Source organism: Aspergillus vadensis, assembly GCF_003184925.1.
Source record: "Aspergillus vadensis CBS 113365 unplaced genomic scaffold BO88scaffold_12, whole genome shotgun sequence".
NCBI lineage: Eukaryota > Fungi > Ascomycota > Eurotiomycetes > Eurotiales > Aspergillaceae > Aspergillus > Aspergillus vadensis.
In genome coordinates this window covers 735,391-762,578 of record NW_020292050.1, presented here as the reverse complement: position 1 = coordinate 762,578, position 27,188 = coordinate 735,391, and the positions used below count along the sequence as shown (strand labels likewise).

General features: G+C 51.9%; 16 protein-coding genes across 16 annotated transcripts in view; 9 read left to right on the top strand and 7 right to left on the bottom strand.

Annotated features, from left to right (window-relative positions):
• Window positions 1-596, bottom strand: part of BO88DRAFT_454035 (uncharacterized protein) — a gene marked incomplete at both ends in the record, with an annotated part of 1,689 nt that extends 1,093 nt beyond the window's left edge. The window contains one exon of the mRNA XM_025710783.1: window positions 207-596. Coding sequence (XP_025562749.1) covers window positions 207-596 — 390 coding nt within the window. The remainder of the gene's footprint in view (window positions 1-206) is intronic.
• Window positions 597-693: 97 nt separating this feature from the next.
• On the bottom strand, window positions 694-2,598 carry pgxC (putative extracellular exo-polygalacturonase). Its single transcript, XM_025706829.1, has one exon. It carries the CDS (start codon window positions 2,112-2,114, stop codon window positions 792-794), a length of 1,323 nt encoding a protein of 440 aa, XP_025562748.1. The 5' UTR covers window positions 2,115-2,598; the 3' UTR covers window positions 694-791.
• Window positions 2,599-2,667: 69 nt separating this feature from the next.
• BO88DRAFT_405259 (SRPBCC domain-containing protein) lies at window positions 2,668-3,547 on the top strand. The gene has a single exon (XM_025706828.1). It carries the CDS (start codon window positions 2,766-2,768, stop codon window positions 3,405-3,407), a length of 642 nt encoding a protein of 213 aa, XP_025562747.1. The 5' UTR covers window positions 2,668-2,765; the 3' UTR covers window positions 3,408-3,547.
• Window positions 3,548-4,650: 1,103 nt separating this feature from the next.
• BO88DRAFT_54679 (uncharacterized protein) lies at window positions 4,651-5,277 on the top strand. Its single transcript, XM_025712960.1, has one exon. It carries the CDS (start codon window positions 4,901-4,903, stop codon window positions 5,234-5,236), a length of 336 nt encoding a protein of 111 aa, XP_025562746.1. The 5' UTR covers window positions 4,651-4,900; the 3' UTR covers window positions 5,237-5,277.
• On the bottom strand, window positions 5,278-5,716 carry BO88DRAFT_54678 (uncharacterized protein). Its single transcript, XM_025712959.1, has one exon. The coding sequence runs from the start codon at window positions 5,563-5,565 to the stop codon at window positions 5,320-5,322; it is 246 nt and encodes an 81-aa protein (XP_025562745.1). The 5' UTR covers window positions 5,566-5,716; the 3' UTR covers window positions 5,278-5,319.
• A 1-nt stretch (window position 5,717) lies between these two features.
• BO88DRAFT_54669 (protein kinase domain-containing protein) lies at window positions 5,718-7,542 on the top strand. The gene has a single exon (XM_025712958.1). It carries the CDS (start codon window positions 5,869-5,871, stop codon window positions 7,105-7,107), a length of 1,239 nt encoding a protein of 412 aa, XP_025562744.1. The 5' UTR covers window positions 5,718-5,868; the 3' UTR covers window positions 7,108-7,542.
• A 336-nt stretch (window positions 7,543-7,878) lies between these two features.
• Window positions 7,879-9,982, bottom strand: BO88DRAFT_488303 (uncharacterized protein). Its single transcript, XM_025712606.1, has 2 exons — window positions 9,748-9,982; window positions 7,879-9,694 (listed from the first exon to the last, which is right to left on the bottom strand). Exons 1-2 carry the CDS (start codon window positions 9,869-9,871, stop codon window positions 7,977-7,979), a joined length of 1,842 nt encoding a protein of 613 aa, XP_025562743.1. The 5' UTR covers window positions 9,872-9,982; the 3' UTR covers window positions 7,879-7,976.
• Window positions 9,983-10,085: 103 nt separating this feature from the next.
• Window positions 10,086-12,244, top strand: BO88DRAFT_444130 (putative endosome-associated ubiquitin isopeptidase (AmsH)). The gene is made up of 2 exons (XM_025710080.1): window positions 10,086-10,544; window positions 10,600-12,244. The coding sequence occupies exons 1-2, from the start codon at window positions 10,401-10,403 to the stop codon at window positions 12,097-12,099; spliced, it is 1,644 nt and encodes a 547-aa protein (XP_025562742.1). The 5' UTR covers window positions 10,086-10,400; the 3' UTR covers window positions 12,100-12,244.
• An 88-nt stretch (window positions 12,245-12,332) lies between these two features.
• BO88DRAFT_435716 (alpha/beta fold hydrolase) lies at window positions 12,333-13,346 on the top strand (the record flags this gene model as incomplete). Its single annotated transcript, XM_025709524.1, has 1 exon — window positions 12,333-13,346. A coding segment is annotated over one exon (964 nt), but the record flags the coding sequence as incomplete, so codon positions are not given.
• Window positions 13,347-13,762: 416 nt separating this feature from the next.
• BO88DRAFT_405255 (transcription elongation factor DST1) lies at window positions 13,763-15,197 on the top strand. The gene is made up of 2 exons (XM_025706827.1): window positions 13,763-13,792; window positions 14,069-15,197. The coding sequence occupies exon 2, from the start codon at window positions 14,129-14,131 to the stop codon at window positions 15,038-15,040; it is 912 nt and encodes a 303-aa protein (XP_025562740.1). The 5' UTR covers window positions 13,763-13,792; window positions 14,069-14,128; the 3' UTR covers window positions 15,041-15,197.
• A 38-nt stretch (window positions 15,198-15,235) lies between these two features.
• Window positions 15,236-15,848, top strand: BO88DRAFT_54642 (uncharacterized protein). Its single transcript, XM_025712957.1, has one exon. It carries the CDS (start codon window positions 15,311-15,313, stop codon window positions 15,827-15,829), a length of 519 nt encoding a protein of 172 aa, XP_025562739.1. The 5' UTR covers window positions 15,236-15,310; the 3' UTR covers window positions 15,830-15,848.
• An 18-nt stretch (window positions 15,849-15,866) lies between these two features.
• Window positions 15,867-17,131, bottom strand: BO88DRAFT_341249 (putative pectin methylesterase; the record flags this gene model as incomplete). The annotated part of the gene is made up of 2 exons (XM_025703092.1): window positions 15,867-16,421; window positions 16,487-17,131. The coding sequence occupies 2 exons, from the start codon at window positions 17,129-17,131 to the stop codon at window positions 15,867-15,869; spliced, it is 1,200 nt and encodes a 399-aa protein (XP_025562738.1).
• A 2,509-nt stretch (window positions 17,132-19,640) lies between these two features.
• Window positions 19,641-22,724, bottom strand: BO88DRAFT_340748 (plasma-membrane proton-efflux P-type ATPase; the record flags this gene model as incomplete). Its single annotated transcript, XM_025703071.1, has 3 exons — window positions 19,641-21,992; window positions 22,052-22,275; window positions 22,328-22,724. 3 exons carry the CDS (start codon window positions 22,722-22,724, stop codon window positions 19,641-19,643), a joined length of 2,973 nt encoding a protein of 990 aa, XP_025562737.1.
• Window positions 22,725-22,734: 10 nt separating this feature from the next.
• Window positions 22,735-23,271, top strand: BO88DRAFT_54376 (uncharacterized protein). Its single transcript, XM_025712954.1, has one exon. It carries the CDS (start codon window positions 22,855-22,857, stop codon window positions 23,137-23,139), a length of 285 nt encoding a protein of 94 aa, XP_025562736.1. The 5' UTR covers window positions 22,735-22,854; the 3' UTR covers window positions 23,140-23,271.
• BO88DRAFT_54394 (uncharacterized protein) lies at window positions 22,982-24,182 on the bottom strand. The gene has a single exon (XM_025712955.1). The coding sequence runs from the start codon at window positions 24,033-24,035 to the stop codon at window positions 23,403-23,405; it is 633 nt and encodes a 210-aa protein (XP_025562735.1). The 5' UTR covers window positions 24,036-24,182; the 3' UTR covers window positions 22,982-23,402.
• A 1,701-nt stretch (window positions 24,183-25,883) lies between these two features.
• BO88DRAFT_405249 (uncharacterized protein) lies at window positions 25,884-26,450 on the top strand (the record flags this gene model as incomplete). Its single annotated transcript, XM_025706826.1, has 1 exon — window positions 25,884-26,450. A coding segment is annotated over exon 1 (155 nt), but the record flags the coding sequence as incomplete, so codon positions are not given.
• Window positions 26,451-27,188: the final 738 nt, after the last annotated feature.

Here is a 27,188-nt window from a genome sequence, read left to right as displayed (position 1 = left end):
TGTTCAGAGTGTTCAGAGTGTTCAGAGTGTTCAGAGTGTTCAGAGTGTTCAGAGTGTTCAAAGTGTTCATTCTGCTGGTTCTGGTCATTCTGCTGATCCTGGCCGTCCTGCGGATTCTGGCCGTTCTGAGTACACCGAAGACATGGGCACAAGAGCTCACACAGTCTTTTCCGAGAAGAGAAGCACAGTCCAACAAACGGGCTAACATTCAAGCCTGCCCCAAACGGCGGCTGCTCAAGCTTAAAGGATGGATCCAACAAGATAGAATTCGCAGGCAATTGAGCAGCAGGCCCCTTGGGAAGATCAGAAGCCCGAGAAGAAGCATTGCTATCACTTCTCTCAGACACGCTGCGGTGGTAGCTATCGACGTTCTTGTAGCAATGATGGCATATAACATCGTATTCACCTATTCTCGGGAACCAGTTAAAGCTAGCGGGAAGCATAGTCTCGTAGAGCGAGCTATCGCCCCAGTCAAAATCGCCGACTTGGATCCAGGAAGGTAGCTCATCGAGGGGAATCAGAGGTACTACCATGTAACCTGGTCGGTAGACATAGAAGTTGGGGAATGGTTGGAATTTGTTGATAGGGTGGGACATGCGTGGTATGAATGTAGTGATATGCAGATCTTGGTTATCAAACGAGTGGATGGTGTATCGATGAAGATACTTAGTGAGAGAAGAGTACAGTAGTGGGGTTGTTTTGATTGATTATTGTATATGCTTAGTTTGGGTGTGCTTTCCGGAAGCTGATGTGTCGGGTGTGGCTTCCTTAGAATTTTCACACTACTTCGATCAAGTCGATAGCGGGCTGTAGGTCCCGTTTTTACAGGTAAACCCAAGATCAGGATTAAGGGCTGCCGTTGCGTTCATGCAGATCACACTCGCCGGTTCCAGAACTTGCGGGTATAGTTGAATGTTGTCCGTGACAAAGTTCTTACAAGACTGCGCCGTATGGCACTCAATAATCAGAGCCTCGGTATGCTTCAGATTTGGCAGCCCAACGTTGTACCAGCAAGGGTCGGAGACGCAAGAGCCGTCACCAGGTTGATACGTATTGATCGAGCCAGAAAAGTCAGACCAGGTGAAATCCTCCATCATCACAGCTGAACTGGCATTGACAGTCCCGGACCGGGAGGCGCCTTGGTCGCTGTAGCTTTGAGTGACAAAGATAGGGAACGTCACGTTGAAGACTCTAATGTTATTCCAGGTCACATTCTTGACGAGTCCGGTACCTCCGCTCCATGACTTGAAGCGTGCGGCGTAGAGGCCATCGACGACAGTCACATCGTCAAAGCGGATGTTGCTGATGTTGGCAAAGTCTGTGGGATCTTTCCCCAGTGATCCGATGCTCATGCCATGAGTCTGGTAGCCGATGGTGTTTCTTGTGAAGAGAATATCGTGCGAGTCCGCACCTACTGCAATCGCGTCGTCGCCGTTGTACATGATACTGTCGGTAATCTGGATATTGGTCCCCTCCACATCGAAGCCATCTGTGTTGAAAGGAAAGCTACCTGTCGAGGTAGCATCGATGATGGCATGGCTAACTGTAATGTCTTGTCCATGCAGCTTGACATTCCAGGCGATAGGCTTCCTGGACCTGAAGTATTTTATGGTCGCTTGGCTAGTCTTGAAGCTCATGAGATGCGGACGATTGTCGATGCCTGAACTACCTGCAGGGTTCGCATCCCACCAGGGCTGTCCATACGAGTCGATCCAGCCATTATTCACGTCTTCGGGACCAGTCCAGTCCACCTTGGGCCCTTCCAAGGTGAACCATGTAGAGCTACCGTCACTGACGATATTCTGCACGGCAGTGATGTTCTGTGGCAGATGTAAATTGCCATGCATCCGGATCTCCACATTACTGAGGTTGGTGGCAGTGATCGGCTGGAAGACATTATAATTCACACCCTCCTCGAATATGATCACCGAGTCAGTTGCGCATTGTGCAAAAGCCTGGGAGACGGCAGACGAGTCATCAGCCGTTCCATTTGATGCCTGGTATTTAGACGGAACCACGCATTGTTGGCTTCGAGATGCTCTGTTGGAGTGCGGAACCCCGTGGACTAGTGAGGAAGAAAGAAGAAATAGGAGCGATGCCTTGAAAACAGACATGACGATGCGTGAGTAGACAATGACCCACTAATTAGCCAGTAGCATTCGCATACTCACCCTTACTTATATCCCAACATGATGTTCTTCTCCCGAGGTCCAGGTCCTCAACTGCTATGCCATGAAACATGACAAGCGTTCGGAAATTTGCATGTTTCTTAGATCCATTAACCGGGAAATTTCCTGAAGAGGCCGCAAATAGAGTATGCGCGGGACCTGATCGGCGTATAGATCAACCAAGACAGCAGCGCATTAGACTGGCATTGGTGGAGAAATTGTGACAGTTAGCCAAGTGTGGAGAGCTGCCCAGAGACGGCCAAGGTAGCTAGCTTCCTGCTTCCCCGGATGTTCATGATGAGAGAAGTGTACGTGATGAGTACAACAAGAATTGATAAAATAGACAAAGAAATAGATTGACTGCCGATGTCAATCAAAGTGAGAGCTGGTATGCTGCAGGGATGTGATGGTGCCGTGCAAGTGTTTATCCGGGGTCACATGGGGGTGGAGCCGGGATTCCAGAGCGAAACTTCTCCTGTCAGTGTCATAGCTTCTTGCTAGACAGTTAGCTAGCTATTTCTCTACTATCGCGTGTGACATATTAGTCTTTCTCTACATCTACTTCACAACTATATCCTACAAATTAGCTCTTTCAAAATGACCGCCCCCACGCCCAAGTCGGCGCTCGCAACAATGCCGACACCCAATATCCCTGCATCCGAAGCTGTCGGCCACTGCCAGAGCGCCGCAATAATCGATGCTCCACTGCAAGAAGTCTGGGATACTCTAATGGACACCTCTACATTTCCCTCCTGGAACAGATTCGTCCCTGCCGTGACTATCCGAGAGCAGCCCGGATGCGAAGGGGGCAATCTCTCCTCCGTCCTTCAGGCCGGGACGAAGATGACTTATCACGTGAACATGAAGCCGACCACCTCGTCCCAGCCACAGCGTGCACAGGCGAGCAATGATACTCCATTGGTCGTGACAGAGTGTGATCCGCCCAGCGAGAGCAAGAAATACGGTCGCATTGTTTGGGTTCTTGATGCACAGGCGCAGGGTCGCATTATGTCCTCACTGTTGGCGGCGGAACGGGTCCATGAATTCGTGGAGGTTGATATCCAGGGCGAACAGGGACAGATGAGAAAGGGAACAGAAGTGCGTAACTGGGAAGCGCAGAATGGAGCCCTGGCGTATGTGGTTCGCTGGATGGTGGGGGCTCAGCTGGAAGTAAACTTTGAGGTGTGGTTGCAGGATCTCAAGGAGTATGTTGAGAAGCAGAGGAAGACGCGGGAATAAGATGAGCCAGCAGGCTAGGGTCTACTGCCCCTTTACTTTGTACATAACTAGTAATTATACGAGCTTAAATGGATGGCTCCTTGCTGAGAGTGGTTGGGTAGGGATTGTTGCATGCTGGGTAAATTGGATGATATCCTTGGATACGTATCTAAACTCTCTACTCCGTACTCTATAATATTGTTTTCGAACTCTCAAGGTCCCTGCTGGATGTGATCAAATACTACAGTACGGGATTCCGAGACAGCCTTACAGCCACAACTAGCGTCGGCCCCGTGCGCGCTTGGCACGGCGATGTGTGCTATTCCAGAGTCATCCACCGGTTCCGTGCCAGGTCATTGCGTCGGGAACCGTTCCTTTGATCCCGTATGGTGAAGTGAGATATCAGATTTCCAGGCTTTGTTCCCGACTTGCAGTAGATGGTGGAGCTGAGAGACGTGCCAGTGTCAGCACTTCGGAAAGGAGGGAATTCCAGGAGTCGCGGAAGAACAGAGGATGACTCCACGCTACTAGGATGGCCCTAGTTGAGTAGTTATATGCGAGGCTTACGATGGCAAGTGGGAGGAGGGTCATGCACCTGATGTGACAGTAACTGAAACTACTACTATTTGAGAAAGACTGAGTTTGGTAGGAGGTCGGATGCAAAGTGGAGATTAGAAGAGCGTCTCAATGGCAGGCAATTTCCCTGGCAGACCATGACCCACGTGGGGGTGGAGATTGGCTGAGGCCCCGTCCGAGGGTTACGTCCTCGGCTGTCTCTTGATCCATTCTTCCTGAACAGGCCTTTTTTGGGTTCGTCCTCGTCTTTCCCCCTTTCAAGCAGCCACAGTCGAAGGTTCGAATTTTCGTTCATCCTTCCTGATCTGGAGTATGCGATGGGACCCTCGCCAGATTGAAACGGGGCCGCTATACTACCGTTTGATACATCCACACAGAAAGAAGAGGGCGCCTGCAGGACTACCGCAGGCAGGATGAGCCATGGTCTGCATATACCCATGTACGGAGTACTACTTTCCTTTCTCCTTCAGTCGGGATGTTACGATAAGATCGACTAGTCTCGGGCTGGCCGAGAGACCACGACCACAATGTATGTATTATCTACTGTATATTCCCTGCAGTATCCAGCAGACGCCACGACGCGCGTGAAGTAATGGAATTTGATGACCTCGAGATGGTCATCCCTGCAGCATAGTGTGTCACACTTTTCACGGTCTTCGTCATCTTTTTTTTAGGGGGTGGAGACACCACAAAACAAGGATGGGATTATGGTTATTCATTCACCCTTTGCGACGGCCATCCAGGGCGAGAATGCGAGGGTGACAGCCGTTTGTGCCCGAATGACTGGGTGAGAAGGAGACTAAGTCGACTAACAAGTAGAAAACTGCACGAAATTCGAGGGTTGAGGGGCCAGTGAGACCCACCGGCTTGCCGTATTGGGATAACCGGACAACGAACGACGGGAGACTAGTGCCCAATCGGGGATAGTGTCCGTGCAAATGGAGGAGAAACGCGAAAGTCGCAATTCCATTCAGTCTCGCTTTTTCCTCTTTTCTTGCAATCGCATTTCATGGCTCTCACTTCTCCCGGTGGTTACTGCGGCTTTCTTGCTCATCAAACCTTACCCCGGCTTGCTTTCCCCGTTTTATCTCCTAATTTCAACATGCTGCCTCGAAATAGAAATAGAAAATACACACCCGAAAAGGACCGATGCTGCTCCGAGCATGTCAGTGGGACTACGAAGATGGTCTCCCCGCCAGGCCAGACTCGCCCCGGTGGGTGGAACTGAACTATCTATTTGGCATGTCACGGTTACTTGCGACGGTTTGCTGTAATCACCCATGGTTCCTCGGGCACAATTAAGCTATCGCTCTTTCTGTCGATCTATCCAGTTACTCCCTCTCTTTGTGAAAATTAATTAATTTGCATTTTCCAAATCCATCGGGTCGAGACTCGTCGCCTCCTCAAATTTTTCTTCTCCCTGCTTGGTGTTGATTTCTACTTTCACTCTGCTTCTATCCTTCTGTTCTGCTATTCTAGACCATGTATATGTTGCAGTCCTCATCAGTCCGTTGTCTCTTGTCCTATTCATCTTCCTGCACCTTGGCCCATCAATAGTCAGTCTTAAGCGCCAGACGGACTCGAATCCCGGTGCCGACGTCATCCAACCGGCTTGCCACCAATTGCCTCGTCATTGGCTATATGCCCGCTGCTATTGCTTCTTTAAATCTTATTCAAGGTCCTCGGAAATCCAGCGACACCGGCAGACAATCTAGTGATTCAACTCGTATTCGCGCCAGGCCAGTATAGATACGCGGTGTTTTCTTATCGCGCCTCTTGACCGGAGATCCCTGGTCCTATCGGCGCTGAAACCAAACCGTCGCACCGATTTCAACTGTCGCCTTCCCCGCTATCCCCGCCTCTTGCGATCTTCACAGAGGCATTTACTTCTTCAGAGTTGTCCATCATGACTCCTACGCATTTGCCGTTCCCGCTCTCTGTTCGCACTCAACATGATACCGATGCTCGCGCGCCGCCTCTTCTAGTGGTACCCGGACTGACTCCTCCGGTGACTCCTACTGTAGATGACGAGAGTCTTTCAGGCAGCGTTGCCACCCTCCATTCTGGGGCTTCCAGTCCATACTTGTCGCCTGTCGAGGGGAAATTCAAGGATGTCGATGCGGAAGCTCGCACGGTGTCTACCTCTGACTCATTCACGGATGAGTTGGAATACCACAAGGACCCCAAAGGCCGGCCTGTCGAATATGGCCGTGGTCTCTGGAGCGTTGTCTACAAAGCAACTCCTTGCGAACCCTCCAAGCCCTACCTGCTTACGCCTCCCAGCTCTCCAGCTGTCAAAGCCCGCACGGTAGCAGTCAAGTCACCCGCAAGGCGAGATGCGCACTCCATCTTGGATGCCGAAGCGCTCGCCTTGACTCGGGTCAGTCGTGTCGCCGGGTCACAGAACCATGTTGTTCCCTTTAAAGGATATATCGCAGACTCTCACTCCATCGTCATGTCAGCAGTGCCGTTGGCGCTCTCGACCTATATTGAAGAAAAAGCCGCTGTGGCTCTGCAGAACAAGACCACCAGAACCATGTTCGAGCCCATCCAAGGCATGACCCAGTGGTATGACCTCGCAAAGAAGCTCATCACCGGACTGTGCTGGCTCCATGATGGGCCGCAGATGGTACACGGTGATATCAAGCCTCACAACATCTTGCTCCGTGCACGCTCAAGCGACGACGATTTGGAATCCGACCACTTCCCTTACGAACCGCTGTTTGCCGATTTCTCCTCCGCTCACCCTATCAGCAATTCTTCATCTCCCGAAAGTGGTCTGGGCACGGCTCTAACAGCTTTAACACCACCATTCACAGCCCCGGAGCTCCTATGCGTCTCATCATTAAAATCCCCAGATGTGGCGCCAACCCCAGAGTCTGATGTCTTTTCTCTAGCCGTTACTCTACTGGCTGCCGCTACAGGCGATTTGCTCCTCTACCCGGGTGCCAACCACTTCCAGCGTCTAGCCATGGCCCGTGAAGGCCACCGCGTGATTGAGTTTGCTCGCTCCGGGCCGAATGGATCTCGCATACCGCGCACCGGGATCGTCGAACAAATCATCAAACCAGCAATTGTCAAAGACCCGAGTCAGCGCATCAAACCTGCTGAATGGGTAAATCTGGTCGAGTCTATTACGATCTAACTTTGGCTATGGTTGCCTTTCTTTCGTTATCGCATCCCGCGTCCTTATCTCGGACTACTTTTAATCTCTTGTTATCTTCGGACATTTCTACTTTGGCCATTTCTTCACCTAGCCTCTTTTCTAATCTTTCTTTTACACATTTGTCAGACTTTGTCTGGTTTCTATCACCTTTATCTTCTTGGCACTTTTTCTTTCTTTCTCTTTATTTTCTTTTCTTATTATGTTCAACTTCTACCAGAAACATTCAAGATACCCGTTAGAATAGATGTGCAGACGAAACAAGTTACATTTTTGCATGACTCATTCTTCCCATCATTCTTCCCAGCTACATGAAGTACCAATAATAGCAACAACTACTTGCATTTCAATTCACTTGTGGATCCATGTGTAACCACGCCTACTATTCAATATGCTCTCCAAACCCCTGATTCAGGTCCAACTATGGCTCATCTAGATATGAGTACCTCTTTGTATCAATCAAAAATACCTATTACTACTTCCACCACAGATAGCCTTTCGATGTTTCAGCCATACAAACATCTCACATGTGATTTAACTCCACTACGGTAGAGCTTGCCGCAAATGTTCGATTTTAAGACGCCGAAATAAACGACTTAAGGTGTCAGTCGTTGTAAAAGTAAGTTATGATGTCGAACTAACTCCCAGTTCCTTGTATTGAAATCAACTCCGGTTTGGATTGAGGTTATGTTACTGAACCATACACAGTTCCACTCCTAGTTGTTTATGTATATGTTCTATCAATTGGAGAAGAGTCTATCATCTATCATATAATACTACAGTACATGCTAGTTATACATATCTCATAATCAAATCCAAATACACCCATCTACTCATCCAAAGTCAATCTCCTAATGAAGTCTCTTCTTCACCATCTCGCGATGCACTCCCGTCTTATACGACGTCAACGTCCCCCCGAACAACCGATTCAACTGCACACTCGACACCGAGACCCCGCTGCGCTGATACTCGATGCAAATATCCCAGATTGTCGACGTCGAGAGAATGTGCACGCGCACATCGCTCAGGTCGTAGTCCAGGTTCTCCTGGAAACTCGTTACCGGGTCGGTGCCTCCGTGGATGGTTTTCGGGAGACTGTCAAAGTCCGGTTTTGGTGTCTTCGCAGCATATTCGGCTAGACTGGGGATAGATTTGACGATGTCGTTGGTGGAGCGGCCTGGGAAGATGAGTTGGAGGACTTCAGCGACGGAGAGGGCTTCGCGGCCGCGGCCGAGGGAGAGGGAGAGGGTTTCGAAGAGGCGGAAGGCGTCGCCGCGTTGGGAGGGGTCGAGGGAGTTGATTTTCTCAATAACGGGGGAGTTGGGGTTCGGTTCGAAGTAGACTATGCTGCGGTCGATGCCTTGGGGGTAGAGCTCTTCCGGGCGGATGAGGAGGGGCTCGAAGGGGCGGCGGTCCCAGGCTAAGAGGGCGTCGTCGAAGTTGTTGTTGCTGCGGAGGGAGGCGCGGTAGCTGTCGTGGATGTGTGGAAATTGTCTCAGATGGTCGTGGTAGTTCTCTTGGCCTTCGTCGGTGATGGAGCTTCGCAGGGCGGATATTTTGTCGAGGATGGGTTTGAAGTCGGCGGAGGTTGTGTTGGGGTCGGCCGCTGCTCGGGATAGAGCGTCGTATTGGGCGTCGATTTCGCGCGACTGGTCGACCATTTGCTGGAGGAAGTATGCTTGTCGATTGTCTCGGTTGAGTCGGGTCTGCGCGCGACTGCGCTTCTTCTTGGCTTCGGCGTAGCCGGGGGTGGATTTGTCCATGTTGTCCAGGGCTTGGATGTCTTCACAGAATCTGTCGTGAAGGGCAGTTCTTATGCGTGGTGTGTATGGCACTGGTTTCCGGCCGGGGTCGGGGCTCTCCGGAGCTGGGAGGAGAGGTTGAAATTCCCTCCCCGGGGGTGTGGTGATGTTCTTTTCGGCAGCTCTTTCGGCGACACGCGCGGCGTTGTCTATGGCGACGTTGAACCCTTTGTGGTTAACCCAGAACTTCTCGTCTTGAGGAGCGGCGACTTCGAAGGTATGGAGGGCGACGTTCTCCGTCCAAAGTGACACTCGTCTGCGGTCGACCACGTAGCGGGGGATAATAGCCTGTGATTCTGGCGATGGAAGAGACGCCAGTAACCGGATAGCTCCGTAAGAATGTAGTCCCGTCTGCTGCATGCAGGTCTCCATGAACATCTGCCACCATCTGCCTGCGGTGAAATGGTCTTTGTCGGAGGTCGTGGCGGGAAGGTTCGCGAGTACTAGAAGGGTGTCGTTCTTTGGCAGAACTCCGGTATGATCACCATTGTCGGGCCCTTGTTCCGGGAAATGCTCCGTGAGCACAGGTTTCCAGTCGCCGATGGAGAAGACGTCCATGGACAACAATTTGTAGGAAGGATGGCTCTGGGCCAGCGGGTCTAGCAGCGGTCGGAAGTTCTGCAGCTCGGGTTCAACGAGGACATGTCGTCGCGGCTGGAGCAGGTGGTTGATCTTGGATGACCAGAGGCCAGCTCCAGGCCACAGGTCGAGGATGTCCAACGGCCGATTGCGGAGGAGGTACGGAGATAGGCGCTGCAAAGCATGATCTGTGTTACGAGGACGTTAGAAAATACTGGAAGAACATATCGGCTGCACTCACCACATAGCTCCTCACTGACAATCTCCGGTTTCCTGTTGGTTCTCCGCTTGAGGTGGCCGGGGAAGCACTTGGCGATGGATTTCGCAAGCGGAAACCGTGCGAGGGCTGAGGCTCGTGGAGCCATTGTAAGGCACCAGGTCTGCGGACGAGACCAGGATGCAGAGCGATCAGCCTTTCTGGTTTTCGAGGAAGAGGATCCTGGCGGACGGCGTCATGGTTGGGCGGCCGAACGAGAAGAATGGAGTGAAGGTGGAGCGGAAGCCGAGAGATGGAGAGGAACAAATACCAGCGCGACTCGCCGGCCGATCATCTTTGCAGCTCCGCCGAACTTAAAAGAACCAACTTCTGCACTTTCTCCTGTACCTGACTAACTATCGCCCACCCCGCTCGGTTGGTGGAATGCAAACACGATGCACCTTGATTTAAAGCTATAAATTGCCTGCTCCACATTTCTTGTGCCTGAACACCACCCGATCATTCGGTGTCTTGACTCTGCTGCCTATCATCTACATGCGGCACGCCCCCACCACGACTGCCGCTGGTCTCGCGCCAGACGTCAATGAACTGCGACTGCTGCCACTGCTGCCACAGGCCTGCTGATTCTCTTCGATTTAATCTTCATCATCGACCGTGAGATCGATTCATGCGCAGTCATGGCCGCCCATCTACCTCCAGCCACCGGTGCGGGGTCTCCGCAGAGCGTGGAATCGATCACTCGCATGGCCCAGGATTATGAGTATAACCCGTCTATACCTTTACGCTACTGGCTGCGAACTGCATCTACACTCATGAGAGAGGTTGGTATACTCCTGCTTGCTTATGGTGGAGTGACCTGACGAGATTGGTGGCTAGGCTCGCATTTACGAACGCGAAAAGCACGAAGAACAAGCCTACCTTTTATTGTTTCGCCATGCTCAGCTAGTACTCGTCAATCTGGCCGAACACCCAGAGGCCAAGGATGAGAAAAACCGGAAAGCTTTGGTGGAAGCCGAAAAGGAGGTCAAACGGAACCTGAAGGTCCTGGAAGTCCTGAAACCCCGAATCAACAAACGCTACGAGCGCTATACTCAGTTGATGCGTGAACGGCAAGCTCGCGCACCAGCAGCCGCGAATAACACTCCCACTTCAATCCAACGACCCCCTCAGGACCCCGCCCTTGCAGGAGTTGTGGAACCTCTGGAAGCAGGAGAGAACAAAGACCTGGCGGTGCAGCTGGCTCGGACGGAGCTTAGTCGACGAGCAACTGTCCGAAAGGCTATCCGACAAGCAGGCATAACACCTGAGGAGGAGCAGACTCGCCGTGCAGCTGGCATGTGGGGAGACTGGGAGCATGCCCTGCGCAAAGATGGATCCGAGGACGATGACTTGAGCCGGCGCATACAGAACGTGAGGATACAGATGGACGATCCGCGGGCGGATCACCGTCCACAGGTTGCTACTAAGCCTATGGCTCGGCCATCTGCGGCAACCTCTTCGACCGGCGCATACAAGTATCCGAGCGTCCCTCGTCAGAAGCCGCTGGAAGTTTCGTCAACCGCAAAGGTCGAGCCTAAGATTGTTCTTCCGCCTAAAGCACCCGCACTACCTCCTAAGAAAGCATCGTATGTACATGAACTGGCTGGCCTCGAAGGACCTTCACCTCCACCTCGTTCAGACAAGATCTCGTCCGCAGGGATCCCAGCTGAGCCTCCTGCGCTTCCTGGAAAGGTTCCAGCAACCGATGGACCAGCTGCAAGCCCGGATTTGGAGCCGTCCAGTTATACCTTCAAGCCCTCTGCTTATCTTGAGAATGGAACGCCTCTGCGGACATTGTTCCTGCCGCCTGATCTACGCAAGCACTTCATCTCACTGGTATCCCCGAACACACAGCGCAATTTAGAGACGTGCGGCATTCTGTGCGGCACATTAGTCTCCAACGCCTTGTTCGTGTCGAAGCTCCTCATCCCTGAACAGACTGCCACTTCGGACACATGCGAGACGGTGAACGAGTCAGCCATCTTCGACTACTGTGATTCAGAGGATCTGATGGTGCTCGGCTGGATCCACACGCACCCAACGCAGACGTGCTTCATGAGTTCGCGCGACCTGCACACGCACTGCGGATACCAGGTGATGCTACCGGAGAGCATCGCGATCGTGTGTGCGCCCAGTAAGACGCCAGACTGGGGAGTGTTCCGACTGACGGATCCGCCGGGGCTGAAGACGGTGCTCAACTGCACGCAGTCAGGACTCTTCCATCCCCACGGAGAGGCGAACATCTACACCGACGCACTGCGGCCGGGACATGTATTTGAAGCGAAGGGATTGGAATTTGAGACGGTGGATTTGCGTCCGAAGGGGTCTCAAATCTGACATTAGAACTTTGTTGCGAATCACTCTGAGCGTCGATAGCATATGATTACATGATAGGAGCTAATGAGGAATGATGCACTAGCCAATGTTTAACTATCTAGTCTGTCAGCTAGACTACATTAAAATAGCTAACAAACCAACAAACTACCATGTGACGATCCCTGCAAGCCTCATCCTTTAATGATCCACTCATACTCCCGCTTCTTCCCTCCACAACACACTACTACCATCATCATGTCAACTAATCCCCTCTACACTGGCACCCACATCTCCATCGGCCCCCACAAGCTGTACCTGCATCTGCACGGCCCACCCCGCACCACCCAGCCTCTCACTATCTTCCTCGCCGGCGCCGGCGATGTTTCTTCCAGCTACACCGCTGTAATCCGCTTATTGAGCCCATTCGCCTCGTGTCTGGTCTACGACCGCACCGGTCTCGGGCGCAGCGATGCTCCAGACCAAGATACCAGCTACAAACCCAGCGCGACTCTCGCCGCATCAGAACTGCATACCCTACTTACCAACGCAGATCTCCCGCCACCATATGTCCTAGTGGGACACTCATACGGCGCTATAATCGCGAGGGAGTACCTCCACCTCTACTCAGATGATATCAGCGGCATGGTACTCGTCGAGGGATCAACAGAGCAACAGTATACGCTATTCGAAGATAATCCCAACCTGAATGGTGATATCGCTGCTGTCCTGGGAGAGATGAACTTCGCTACGGTGACGGGGTTACGTGAGAATGCTAAGTTATCTCGTGAGGAGTGGAGAGAACGAGCGAGGGATATTGCGCGGGGAATGGGGATGTGGGGGGCTGAGAGGGAGAATCTGGTGGGGGTTTGTAGGGAGTTGGAGGGCAAGAGGCAGTTACAGGTGCAGGGAGGAGGGTTAGGGGAGAGACCATTGTCTGTGGTGGTGGGACGGGGATGGGAGGATTATCAGAGGGTTTATGAGAGGGGGGTAGAGATGGGGAATGGGAGTGATGAGCAAAGGGAGGCGGTTAGAAGGTTCCTGGGGAAGTGTGAGGAGGTGGTGGGGGAGTGGCAGAGGGAGCAATTGAGACTGTCTAGGAGAGCGAGGTTGGTGGAGGTGGATTGTGGACATCAGGTGCATTTGGTGAAGCCGGATGTAGTGGTGGAGGAGGTGAGATGGGTGTTGGAGATGATTGAGAGAAGTAGTAGTATGCTGTAGTATAGTAGTGTTGTAGATGTTGTGGTAGTGGTGAGATATGCTATGTCTATTACAGATGCCATCAAGAAATACTCTGCAGGGTATAACTGCAAGACACAGAAGTGAGGCACTTGTGAGTCTTCGAGACTGTATAAGTGTCAAGATGACAGCAAGTTGATGCTATTCCCACCGCAGGCCTCCCCCCACCATTCCCAATCAGGAAACCCCGGGCTTGGCGCCATCGCAATTCCAGCGAAAGCGACTTGCTTTTACTGCTTTCTTCTTCTCTTCTTCTCTTCTGCAACTCTCCACTGCCTTTCTGCTACGGCTTCTTCTGTCATCCTATCATCTTCTCAACCTCATCTTCTTCCGGTTCTCATTCGCTGCATCTCCCCTGCTGCGAGAACCCTCCAGATCCACCTCTCAGTTAATACGAGAGTTTACAATATCTTAACCTCATCCATCTCTCCTCTCCTCCATTCCCGGCACGGTGAATCCCACCGGCTCGTGCGACAGAGTGAGTCCACCATCATCTCAACACATCCTTTTGATTCTCCTTTCGGGCGCATCCGCTTCACTTGTTTGTGGCTTGGTTCTTTTGCATTCCCTGCATCGCCGGTCAACTATATACTTGCCAGCGAATTTGCACGTGCACTGTCCCACACGTACAACTGTCCCGACTCCACCCCTGCTTGAGTTTGTTCCTGCGTACTGTCGCACATACTGTTACTCGCTATCGCAACACATGTCGCTTATGCCCACGATCGCATAGACATCATACTAATCGTCAAAGGCGCAATAAGCTCTATATAATCGATATCTATCTCTTCACCTATACTCTCATATATCCATCATGTCTATGGACGCCAAAGAAATCGAGCTCCGGGCCAAGGCCATGACCAAGGCCGCCTCCTCCAACGAACCTCCCTCTACCATCATACCTCTGCTCAAGCAGCTGCAACAAGGGGTGAAAGCCACTGAAGACCTGCTGCGATCCACCCGTGTCGGTATCGCCGTTAACAAACTCAAACAACATAAATCTCCCGAAGTCGCCCGTCTCGCGAGCGAAATCGTCTCCAAGTGGCGCCACGAAGTGAACAAGCAAAAGGCCGGGGCCTCCCCCGGCGCCAGCCAACGGTCGAGCAGCTCTCCCCACCCGAAAGCCAACGGCACCCCCTCCGGCGGTGCGACTCCCTCCGATAAGGCCTCGAAGCTCTCGGTGCCCCCCGACAAGCGTACCTGGAAGGCCGATGGCGTGGACACCAACCAGACTGGCAACAGAATCCGCGACAGCTGCATCGGCTTGATGTACGACGGGCTGTGTCTTAATTCGGTTGAACCCCCGCGCACAGTTCTGTCTAAGGCGGCGGCCGTCGAAGCGGCGGCCTTTAGCGACCTCGGACCGGAAACGAAGGAACAATACCGCACGAAGATCCGCAGTCTCTACCAGAACCTGAAGAACAAGTCAAACCCGTCACTGCGACTGCGGGTCCTCAACGGCGACGTGACGCCAGAACGGTTCGTCCGGATGTCGCACGACGAGCTCCGGTCGGAGGAACAGCAGGAACGCGACCGCAGAATCCAAAAGGAAAACATGGACAAGGCGATGGTGGCACAGGCGGAGCGGAGTATCAGTACAAGCTTGCAATGCGGCAAGTGTGGACAGCGCAAGGTGACATATACGGAAGCGCAGACGCGCAGTGCAGATGAACCGATGACATTGTTTTGTACGTGTATGAACTGCGGCAAGTCATGGAAGCAGTGACCCAGTCTGTCAATCGATTTGATTATACTCATTCATGTTTTTTACTCATCCATTCAATTTGTATTTCCCGATGGTGTTGGGTGTGATAGGCGAGGAGTTGGTTGTGAGGTTTCAATCCAGTTTATGTCATGTGTCATAGATCATACGTCATTCAATACCTTTTTATACCACCACCACCACCACCTACCTACCTACAAGTAAACATTGAACCATCCCAACATATCTATTCCCTACTCCAACACCACTATCTATCACTTGTATTGCCACAAAATGCCCCCCAAAAGCACCCTCAAACAAACCACCCATACCTTCCTAAATACTCTAACTCAATCCCCCCCACCCCCCCTCTCCACCATCCTCTCCCAATTTACCTCCTCCCCCAACACCACCCCATTAATCCACGAAGCCGGCCTACCCCAACTGGCCCCCTTCCTAGGCCGCGACTTCACCGGCCAAGACGGCGTGAAAGCTTACTTCGAGACCATGGGCGCGGCGCTACGCTACGAGGGAATGCGATTCGAGGATGAGCAGGATTGGGTGGTTGACGAGGAGAAAGGGTGTGTTTGTGTCCGCGGGTGGGCGAGATTCATTGCCAAAGAGACAGAGATGGGTTGGGATGAGGGGTTCGTGTATAGGTTGAGGATTGTGCAGGATGGTGGTGGTGGTAATGGTGATGCTGGTGGGGAGTGGAAAGTGCAAGAGTATAGGGTGTGGGCCGATACGGGGGCGGCGTATTTGGCTCTTACGGGAAGATTGAATGGTCTTGTGAAGGGGGGTAAGGGGGAGTGATATGTACATACATACATAGATTGATTACAAGGGACTGTTAAGAGGATACAACATCCCAATCAATCCACGCCACATTCCCCTCCCTCCCATCCTCAAACAAAAACACCCTCTTGGGATCCCTATACCTCTCCTCTTCACTACTACTCAACAACACACTCACCTCGCTCTCCTCCCTGCCCGTGATATTGAACCCCGGGCCATAGGCCCTATACTCCGCCATGAGCGTCTCGTTCTTACTCCACCGATCCTCCCAGTTAATGTACCCCGATGGCTCAATACTCCCGTCCTCGTATGTGTTCGCGAAGATGGATCGGTGCAGCGAGTTCCACGGCCTACCTAGGGCGCAGGACCCCTGGATTTGCTCTGCGATGGAGGCGTTGGCGGCGTTGATGGTCGAGTCGTGGATGTAGACTCCGTAGTTGTTGCGGACGGTCGTGTTCGTGCCCTTCCAGGCCGTGATGCCGCCGCCGCAGGAGCGCAGGATGATTTGTGAGGATTGGATGAAGAGTGTGCCGAAGCCGTACAGGAAGTCGGTTTGGCCCGCTAGGATGGATTTGTACATGTATGCGGAGCCGAGTTTGCCGATGTAGATCTGGATTTCTTTGTTAGTAACTGGGAATGGGGGGGAGGGTTAGGGGGGAGGGAGGGGAGATGTACTGTGTCTTGGTAAGAGTAGAAGCCGCAGTAGTAGAAGCCACCGTTGGAGCGACTAAAGCTGATAGCGTGCGCCGGACCAGCAGAGTACGGTGCGTAGGTGTTGCGGAAGTCGATGTTGTATACGCGGAAGTTGGTATTCCCGAATGGGGTGTCCGCGGGCACTGGGTATCCTGTTGTGCCGGAGCCGGTGAGACTTGCGTCCAGGGTCGGGGCAACGACCATGACGCTGAACCAGACGTTGTCGATGTTGCCGCTGCTGTCGCTGTTGGCGCCGGCGAAGGTGAGGTTGACGGTGTTGCGGGCCGGGTCGGTTAGGGCTGCGCGGTCTGGTTGTTGGCCGAGGAGGGTGATGGGGCCGGAGCGGGTGATGTTGACTTGTTCATTGTAGGAGCCAGAGAGGAGGAGGATGGTTTGGGAGGAGTTGTCGTTGGGGAGGGCGTTGATGGCTGCTTGGAGGGTGGTGAAGTTGGAGATGTCAGGGTGGGCGTTGGTGTTGGAGACGATGATGGTGCCCGGGGGGCATTGGAGGGTTGTTTGACATTTCTCGCGAGCGGCGGTTGAGAGATGGTTTGAGGATGGAGAGGTTATGGCTGCTGAGGAGGCTAGGATGGCCTGGAGGGCCAGCAGGAGGCCGTAGAGGAGCATTGTGTGGGATGCAGAGGCAATTGGCTTGCTGGTGTTTGGATTGAACCCTGTTCATTTTTGTGGCCATTTTATATGATCATCAGGGCAATCTGGGGATGCGGGGATAGTCAAGCTTCTGCATGGTGTCTATTACCCCAGACTGGCATTCTATCATGGCATCACCGTATGATGCATGGGTTCCTTCTTCCCCAGACGGAGGCCGGAGAAATGTGGTGGCGCCGGAGAATTGCGTTCCACCTGTCGGGTTGAAGGATAGGGTTCAGTTGGACTGCAGTTGGTGGAGTGAACTTGCTCTGGGGTTAGATGCATGATTGGGATGATGTTGTCTCCATGTTGGTCGGGGGTATCTTCCACAGTCAGTTAGTGAGTTGTTTGACGTGGTGGTGCTCCGCGGACAGCCATGGTGATCCGATATCTCATAGATGCGCTATGAAGCCGCACATCTGGTCAAGTGATGTTTAATCCCTCATTCATGCAGTGTGCTCGTCCGATGGTGCGGGGAGAAGTATTCTGTGTGGGCTATATCACGGCTAAGCTTTTTGGAGCTGGTCAGGCTTGTCTGTCATGGAGCTTTGTAGTGGACTTGAGCCGATGTAATGCCGCCGACTTTTCTTCCGAGAGAAATGCTTGGTCTGCAAGTATGCTTTAGCATGAATACAGCAAGTCGTATGCATGTTAAGCACGTAAGATGGCTAATCCTTCACCAGAGCTTACCATCATACCATAGTCTCTAAATAGTTAAAAGATGAGCAATGTCTGAACAGGACAATACACTCGTCGAAAGTCGACTCGGAGCATGCTGACGTTCTAGAAGTGCCAGCATTTCGTCAGTCAATACATAGCCAGTTTTCAGCCTTGTATCTGCATATGGCAACCGTAGCTGTCTCAGATAGAAGCCATCAGTTAGTCGATGGCCATCCATATAGGCCACAGTGAACTCGTGTAGCCGCTTGCTCTCAGGACAAGTATCATTGTTCAGTAATAGCTGCCATTATCGATACCTAACAGCCGATCGCAAGTTTATTGAGACTCCGAGTCAGTTCATGCTAGCAAGATATTAGTCCCAATATTGATTCCGGCGTTGCTAGCAGCAATGGCATAACTTGTTCTATGTAGTCAAGTCTAATTATGGGTGTACGAGAAGCATAAGATAGTTCCCGGCTTTGACGAGGATAATCTTATAGAGACCTTCAGAGTCAAATGTTACTCAGGACTCCTGATCCACAGAAACAATAGCTACTCACCAGCTTAAACTGACAGACGCATGTGTTCTCAAACCATGACCAACGATACGAGTAGCTTCAATCTGCTGTTCAAAGCAATGGGAAACAGGCTAGTGAGTGGTTTTCATGCCCTGCCAATTGGCGGATACAGAAGTTTGCTGGAAAAAGCCATTCCCCAAGCTTGTTATAAGTACTCGTGTATTGACTGACTGAAGTGAGACAAGTCCTCCTCACACTGAGCAACTGACATTCATTGCTGCTGAGATCGCTAGCCTGAGGCACTAAATTAAAAGCTGAATCACGACACCAAAGCGAACATCACCAACTGGACAACTCCAACCTTAGCCAGTAAAGCAGCAATGCACGCCTACCTTGCACAAGCACAATACGCATCCCCAACTACAGACCTGCGACCACCACCAGACCAGTGCACAAATAAAGCGCAAACCACCATCCGTGCATCACACTATCAACGCATCCATTCATCGGCAAATTACACCTCCCCATCGACACGAGGCCATTTAGACCACCATCATCATCTACTAATCTACCATCAACCTCGGCCTCTCTCGTAAACGTATTCAACAAGCCAGCCGACCAATTATTCGACGACTGACTCGGCAGGTACAGGCCGACTGATAGGCGCAATACGAGTCTCCTCTCGTCTCGTCTCATCTCATTTCGTCCGGACCCGACTCAATAGCTCGGATCCACTCAAGCTCTCTCTTACACGTATGTTCGGTGTCGAGGGCCGAATGAATGCCTGTGAGGTGCAACGCAACTGGCTGTCTAGCTATCGGCCGGAATCCGAACGGGCGCAGGTGAAACGGGAACCGAGAAGATGGTGAGTGAAGTGGTGCCCCTGACTCCAATTTACCGGGGTCCACTACACCCAGAACTTGGTCCGATGGGTGGACCGTGGTGTAGGTCAGGTCAGGTCAGGGCTGAGGTGGTTTGGTTTGGTTTGGTTCGGCTAAGTGGTCGGCAGTGGGCGCACTTTGATTATTGATTCGGTGGATTTCTAAGATTTGTTTGGTAAATGAGGATAATGAAGTAGTTACAGTGGAAGATGTATTAATTGAACCCTTGATTGACTAAATTTACCACTATTAATGACATACATACATGTAAAAAGAAAAGAAATTGACTCTATCAGTAGAGACAAGGTAATAAGGAAAAAAAAGTCTATAATACGGGTAAAAAGGGTAGCCGGAATCCCAGCTCATGCATGTATGCGCAGCAAGTGATATCCAGGTCGGATGGTATTAAGGAGCGCAATCAAGCGTTTACTCATCCTCTTCGACCTCGGCGCGAGCACCCAACATGTAGCGGCTCTTGCCGTGGGCGTCGACCTCGTGCTCGATGGCCAGCTTGGACAGGTGGCCAAGCAGGTTCTCGATCTGGGTGTCGGCGCGGGAGCGGGTCTTGCGACCAAGGTTGTCAAGGAAGGGGATGCTGGAAAGGAGGTAGTACACCACAGCGATGATGATGGTGACACCAATGGAGTAACCCCAGATAACAACGACGGTGACAATGTCGACATCACCGTTGATGGAGAAGTCGGCACGGTCAACGGGGTGGGTCTGGAGGTAGTCGCCGGAGAGCCAGCCGAAGACACAGAACAGGGTGGCGAGCACATCGACAATGAAGATGGCGCCAACCAGCTGCCAAGAGGGCCAGGTCTTACCACCACGGGTGACGAAGATGAGCCAGTTCTCGGTAAGGGCAACCTCAAGGAAGAGGATTTCCTGGGGAGAACCGAAGTTCTGGATGATACCACCGTTGGTGAGGAAGAGGGAGGCACGGATGATCCAGGTAGCGGCGGCCAGAAGGACACCGAGGATGACGGAGATAACCCAGATCTTAGGCAGCTGCCACTCGACGGGGCGCTGTTCGTAGTGGGCGTTGTCGTAGGCAATGGCGATGGTGGCCAAGTCAGCGAACAGGGCAATGAAGACAATCAGATCGGCACGGATGGTCTCGTCAATGATGATCATGGAGGTGACAAGGTAGACCTCAAGGTGGAGACACAGAGCAATACGGTACTGAATGTAGGCCTTCATACGCTGGAAGATCTGACGGGCGAGCTTGATAGCATCGACGATGGTGGACAGACCGGGGGCAAGGAAGACAATATCGGCGGCAGCCTGGGCGGCCTCAGTGGAACCCTCGACAGCGATACCACAGTCAGCCTTCTTGAGAGAGGGAGCATCGTTGACACCGTCACCAGTCATGGCAGTCAAGTGACCACGCTGCTGGAGCATCTCGACGACCTGGTACTTGTGCTCGGGGAAGACCTCAGCGAAACCGTCAGCCTTCTCAACGAGGTCGTGCTGAGCAGAGCCAGCAAGACCACCGTGGATCAGACGCTCGGAGTCGTAGACCTTGGTAGAGAGAGCAAGCATCTTGCAGGTTTCCTTCGCAATGGCAAGAGCATCACCAGTCAACATCTTGACGGACAGACCAAGGTGCTGGGCCTCAGCGATGGTGTGGGCGGTATCCTCACGAGGGGGGTCGAACATGGGGTACATGCCCAGCAGTTGCCAGGGCTCACCCTCCTTCTGGACGGCAACACCGAGGGAACGGAAACCACGACGAGCGAACTCAGCAGCCTTCTCACGGAACTTGTCGGCCTCCTCCTCAGAGCACTGGGACATGTTGAGGATAGCCTTGGGGGCACCCTTGGCGCAGACGTAGCGGACACCATCGCAGGTACAGATGGTGGTGATACGCTTGGAGACGGGGTCGAAAGGAGTGTACTTCTCGGTGACCCAGTTGCGGGCGAGGATCTCACGGGCCTTGGGGTAGCGACGGAGGGTCATGATGGTGACCTTGTCGATGGGGTCGAGGTTCTTGATGTTGTGGTTGGAGGCAATGGCAGCGACAGCCATCATCCAGTTAACATCGACACCCTCGTTGACGTAGGGCTCACGGATGGAGAGCTGGTTGGCGGTAAGGGTACCAGTCTTGTCAGAGCAGAGAATGTCGACACCGGCAAGGGACTCAATGGCAGTGAGCTTCTGGACGATAGCCTTCTGCTCAGCCAAGTAGGCAGCACCGACAGCGAGGGTGGTGGTAGTGACGACGGGAAGACCGACGGGGACACCAATGATCAGGAGAATCAGGGTGTAGTGGAGCAAGTTGCGGTCCTCGTTCTCGGGGGTAGCGATCTTGAGGTGACGGTAGAAACCACCGATCCAGGCAGCGAGAATCCAGAACATGACAAGGACGAGCAGGGTGGTACCGATGTTGTCCATGACAGCCTTGAAGTGACCCTGGTCCTGGGCACCCTGGACGAGAGCAGCAGTCTTACCGACGAAAGAGTGGCGGGCGGTGGCAGTGACAATAGCGTAGGCCTTACCACGCTTGCAACCAGTGGTGTAGTAGCAAGTGTCAGCCATGTACTTGTCGACAGCGAGAGATTCACCAGTGATGGCGGACTGGTCAACGGCAACAAGGGAGACACCGGCACGGGCCTCAATGCCACCATCCTCATCGTCCTCATCCTCCTTCTCCTTAAGAGTGTCGTCACCAACGGTGGCGAGGTACTCCTTGTAGGTCTCGAAGTTCTCGGGCTTGTCGTAGTCACAGATCAGGCGAATATCGGCGGGAACGACGGTACCTTCCTCGACGACGATCTATAGAAAAGTAGGTTAGACAGTGCTGACAGAGTTGACAAGACAGAGGATAAACATACAATATCACCAGTAACCAGTTCACGGGCAAGGATTTCCTGTTCCTGGCCATCACGAATGACGATGGCCTTCATAGCAATATCACCCTTGAGGGAAGCGACAACGTCGGCGGCCTGCTTCTCCTGGTACCAACCGACGATAGCGTTAAGCATAAGAATACCAATGATGACACCGAAATCGATCCAGTCACGAAGACCAGCAGCAAGAAGGACAGCCAATTCCATAACTATAGCATTGTTAGTATCCCAGCCATGTCCTGTCAGAGTCGATTGCCTTACCATAAAGAATAGGACCACGGAAGTAACCAATGAACTGAACGAAGAAGTTGGTCTTCTCGGTGGTCAGCTCGTTCCAGCCGGTACGCTTGCGACGAGGCTCAATGTCGCTGGAGCGCAGACCGGAGCGCATGTCGGTCTCGAGCCAGTCATCGGGGCAGACGAAGCCTTCCTCCACGCCATCACCCTTCTTGCCGAAGAGGGAGAAGCCCTTCTTCTTCTTGCCGGCGCTCACGCCACCGGCACTGGCAGTCGAACCGCGGCGCTTGTCGGGGGCGGTCGAGATGTAACGGTTCAAAGCGGCATACTCGTCGAGACCAGCACCATCATCAAGTTGAGGGGCGCGAGAATGGTCACCATTCTCCACGTCAGGAGCATAGGAAATCCTCCGCTCCGCCATTGTTGCTACGGCTCACACAGCCTTCGAACCCAACGATATGAGCAGACGCAAACAAAAAATGACGGGAATGGCAAGAGTCGGATAGTCCTATGAAGAAGAGAAGAAGAAGAGAGGGGAGCGAAGGGAGGGAATGTACTCTTTAATATTTGGGGGTGGGCAGCCTTCAATTGCACGGGACCAGACAAACACGTCTGTCTTCTCTAAGCTCCAACGGGCGACCTTCCCTGTGCGTAAGCCCACTTTTTTTTTTTTTCGCCTTCCTCCATTTTATTATTTTCTGATTTTCCGATTTTCCGATTTTCTTTTTTCTCTCATTTTCTTTTTTACTTCATTTAATTTTCTCCAACTCGGTCTAGTCTTGGCCGGGAGCAGCAGTAGCCACTTGATCGAAAGTTCGCTGTCCCTGGTAAGGTAAGGTTGTGACTGGGACCCGCTTTTTGCCTCCCACGCACACACATTTTTCTGCTTAACCCGACGCATCGCTAGTGCCGAGTGAATTTCAGACGATTATTTATTTTTTGTTTTTCATTTTCCCGCTTCCATTACCTTGTCTGGGTTGCCCAGCCCAGTTTGCCAAGTGGATCCCACCTCCCGGATCGGGCCTAGTCTGGGCCGTGGAAAAACTCTGACTATTCCCAGACGGTCACCCAATGATACGGCATCTTACGCCGTTCGCCTTTACCAGTCAGTCTGTCTCGATCTTTTGCTGAATGGCTTCTTGTTGCTTTGCTCCATGACCGGCAGCGCTGTGCCGAGTTCGCCCCCCCTCTCCCCTCCCTCCTCCACTCTCGCTCGTTCCCCTACCGTAAATCCTGGGGAGAACAAGAAGGATGAGGACTCCCCGTACGCACCCGATACACTGGTCGGGAGGAGCTTGTCTCTATTTCCTCGGAGTTCACTATGGACCTGAGGTATGCTACTGGTAAGATACGGGTACGAGAGCCGACAGAGGACGGCTCTGTCGGCCTTTCGGCCAGCCCAGGGCGCTCTCTTTTTCCACTTGGGAAAAGAATTCCTTACCGTACGGACTGTACCGTGTGAAAGGCCTTTTTGCCGCGTGCGGGTGGTGGCCCTCGTTAATTTTCCTGATCCTTTCCCTACTCTCGCTCTCTTTACTATGCGCGATTTTTTCTCGTCGCCTTTTGACCCTCGCAATTGATGAGAGTAATAGTAATATCCCATCCCAATCATGCTATTTGCTTGTTGGTAAGTCAATCGGCATTGTCTGGCCGAGGCCAACAGAAAAGAAACAAAAAAATTAAAGGGTAGATAGAAGGAGACAGAAAGAAGGGGATACATACATACATACATACATAACACACATACACACTATCAGACCCTCTATGTGTTAATCATTGGCATATTCCTTCTGTGTACTCCGTAGCACCTGGCGCACTGCGATGACATCGGACTTCATAGTTTCAGTAGTTCCCTTGCAGAAAAGAAATGATCGTTGCCCTTCTTCTTTTCTTCTGCCCACAAGAGAGGAGAAAGGGACATGATCTGTGGAATACCAAGGCCCGCTACAGACGAGACATACATACACTATCTAACTACTACCTAGTTAACTAACTAAATAACTAACTTACCAACTAAAGATATGAATCAGCGTCTCTCTTTTACTTGCTGCGAAATACTCCGATCGTGAAGCGCTGGAATGACTGGTTTCCCTGTGCCACAGAGTAGCAGAGCCAGGGCCGTCCTACCCGATCTTGGAACCACGAGCTGAGCCAAACGGGAACGCAAGGGGCGAGTTCCAAGAACTTGGATGATACCATTTCCGGCCATGCAGGGTCAAAACAATTTAGCTAGATAGATAGTCTACTTACTCCCTACGATTGACTACGTTTTCTTCGATTCTTTCGATGCTTTCTTCAGTCTACGGAATTAACTGACATCATCGCATGTCGTAGGTGGCCGTGGTCGGTGCTGTCAGACGATCCGTTTTAAGTTCCCATTCCTGGTGCCGATTGACCGTGTCTCGGGGAGGGAGGGGACACACCAGGAAATGAAGCGCAAGTAAAATGATGATGAATTCATGGTGGTGATGATCGTGCCGACTCGGGAACTGACTCCATTGCCCGCCCGGTGCGCGGCCCCGTAGAGGGTTAGTAGGAAAGTAAGTGGAAGTAGGTATCTAGGTCAGAATGAGCCGTACACACGACACAGAAAGTAAACAGCTGCCCCTTCCCTTATCCAAATCCAGAATTATGTCATCAGGATTATTTCTCCTGTGCGATCATTTGTTATCGGTGGGATGGATGGATGAATGGATGGGATGATTTGATTGACATCCCATAATAATAATTATTATTACCATGCAATTACCATTGCGAATCGCACCCTTCGTTATCTTCCGCCTACGCACTTCCCGACTTTGTCCCCACGCGCCTCGCTGTGGCCCCCCCTTCCTTCTCTTCCTCTCTCGCTCTCTGTCGCTCTTTGTCCCTCTCATATTACCATCGCTATTATTATGATGATGATTGTTTCTCACAATCTCGCACTAACGCCAACCTGGAGTCGATCGTCCACCATTTGCCAACCATCCCATCCTGTGAGTGTGTGACGACGGGGGAGGGGAGTGGAAGGTGTGCTGCTCTCCACCCTCCTTATTTACGGCGCGCCAATCCCATGCATCTAGCCCTGATTGAGTTTCATCCGATTTCCTCTCGTGGGGAGCCATGGGCTCCATCGGAGAGCGTCATTTTTGTCTGACTGGTTGACGTCGGGATGCGACTCCGCCGACTAGGTACTCGGGTCTCCAGTCTGGGATTATTTGCTCCCATTGTTGCTGGGGGACCCGTATCATTGGTCTGGTCTTGCTATCAAGTGAGTAAGATTACTTACCTTACTCTTGGCCCTGCTATCGTCGCATTATTGATTAGCCAAGTCTGGCAGCAGCAGTAGCAGCAGCAGCAGTAATGAAATGAGCGCAGCAATATAGTTTCATGATACAACAATAGTAGCCATAATAGCCTCGTCTGGGCATTGGTCGTTTTCGTATATACGGTGACTTCATCTGTGGCCAAGGCTGATCGCATACCATACCGAAACCCCAGTTCCAGATGGTCTCCGCAGATAACCCTGCTGCTGCTGCTGCTTCTGCTGCCGCTGCCGCCGCCGCCCATTGTACAGAGCACGTTGCGACATTTTTCCAATCTTGCTCGATTCGATTTCGATTTCGATTTTCGATTTTTTTCCTGGGCGTTTTTTCTACGACGCCATCTGGTTGACAGGTTGGCTTGGAAGGATGTGGGAAGCATGCATGCATGGCCACGACCCCAGCGAACCAAGATTTTTACATCGTTTTCCCTTCCAGATGGATGCAACTGGTTGCGTCTATCATGTTAACCTTACCAGCCAGCCCAATCTTCTCCCCTCCTCCTTCCACCGATTCTACCCGTGCTTCTTCTCCAGATAATGAGTAGTTAGCCCAGACCATCTATCTATTCGATACCATCAAGCAAAGCAAATCGAACCACTAGTAGTAGCAGCAGTAAAAAAAGAAACGCGCCATTTTCCCATCAGCCCAGCTCAGCCCAGACAAATCAGGATCTCTCCGGAATTCCCAGGAAAAGCAATCTATCTCCCTCAGGGATACCCACGGAAGTCCCGAAAGGAAGGGAACAAACTGCATAGTACTTGTGATTATTGGAAAATGGCTTGTCTGACAAGAGAAAAGAAAAGAAGAGAAAGAAAGATATGCATGCATGCACGGCATTAATCCACAACCACGTAGCCCGCGTCCGGGCGCTGCGCGCGCCGCCGCCGCAGCGCCCCAGATCGCCTGACAACGTACATACTAACTAAACCATCCATCCATTCATCCATCGATGATTGTTCCAGTTGTTTTCCAGTGCCTTCTCGCTATTAGACTTTTTTTATTTCCGTTTGATGATGGTGTCGCCGATAAACAGGGAATTCCCATGTTCGTGACTTCTTCCTCCGCACTTCATAAGCTTTCAGCGCGCATAAGGCTTGTCTTGGACTCAAGTCACTCCCAAGGTAATAATACTTAATGAGTCTATTTTGTTTTTGGCCCTTTCGGTAGTTTTGCCAAGATGGTGATCCGTTGTCGGGTTACGGTATCCTTGTTCTTATTCTTGTTCTGCCTTTCTCCTCCACATTCTTTTTCGGTGGTTGGGCTGGTTAGTAGTTGCTGCTGTCCGAATCCGGATGGGGTTTATCTCCAAGCAAACGCCGTAGATATTCTTAGTAGGTAGTGTAGACAGTACTTCGGCTTTCCGCTACGCTACGTGGGCGATTCAGAGTGATGCAACTGCGTATGGTGTCTACGGAGTAACATTGGCGATAATTGTTCTTGGCTGGCTCTACTAGTTGTAGAATAGCATCTCGGAGTTGATGGGTTCGACTATCATTCTTTCGATGATCCCTACTACTTACTTGGATTCTCCATAATATATATCCCCATCAATTTGAGGCTCGAAATTGACCACTCTATTG

Excerpts from the sequence above, each read along its gene's own strand:
- pgxC (XM_025706829.1), bottom strand. The coding sequence starts at position 2,114 with ATGTCTGTTTTCAAGGCATCGCTCCTATTTCTTCTTTCTTCCTCACTA.
- BO88DRAFT_405259 (XM_025706828.1), top strand. The coding sequence starts at position 2,766 with ATGACCGCCCCCACGCCCAAGTCGGCGCTCGCAACAATGCCGACACCC.
- BO88DRAFT_54679 (XM_025712960.1), top strand. The coding sequence starts at position 4,901 with ATGGAGGAGAAACGCGAAAGTCGCAATTCCATTCAGTCTCGCTTTTTC.
- BO88DRAFT_54678 (XM_025712959.1), bottom strand. The coding sequence starts at position 5,565 with ATGACGTCGGCACCGGGATTCGAGTCCGTCTGGCGCTTAAGACTGACT.
- BO88DRAFT_54669 (XM_025712958.1), top strand. The coding sequence starts at position 5,869 with ATGACTCCTACGCATTTGCCGTTCCCGCTCTCTGTTCGCACTCAACAT.
- BO88DRAFT_488303 (XM_025712606.1), bottom strand. The coding sequence starts at position 9,871 with ATGGCTCCACGAGCCTCAGCCCTCGCACGGTTTCCGCTTGCGAAATCC. Across the intron at positions 9,695-9,747 it reads TGTCAGTGAGGAGCTATGTG|ATCATGCTTTGCAGCGCCTA; the intron begins GTGAGTGCAGCC and ends CTCGTAACACAG.
- BO88DRAFT_444130 (XM_025710080.1), top strand. The coding sequence starts at position 10,401 with ATGGCCGCCCATCTACCTCCAGCCACCGGTGCGGGGTCTCCGCAGAGC. Across the intron at positions 10,545-10,599 it reads CATCTACACTCATGAGAGAG|GCTCGCATTTACGAACGCGA; the intron begins GTTGGTATACTC and ends ATTGGTGGCTAG.
- BO88DRAFT_405255 (XM_025706827.1), top strand. The coding sequence starts at position 14,129 with ATGTCTATGGACGCCAAAGAAATCGAGCTCCGGGCCAAGGCCATGACC.
- BO88DRAFT_54642 (XM_025712957.1), top strand. The coding sequence starts at position 15,311 with ATGCCCCCCAAAAGCACCCTCAAACAAACCACCCATACCTTCCTAAAT.
- BO88DRAFT_54376 (XM_025712954.1), top strand. The coding sequence starts at position 22,855 with ATGTACTCTTTAATATTTGGGGGTGGGCAGCCTTCAATTGCACGGGAC.
- BO88DRAFT_54394 (XM_025712955.1), bottom strand. The coding sequence starts at position 24,035 with ATGTATGTATGTATGTATCCCCTTCTTTCTGTCTCCTTCTATCTACCC.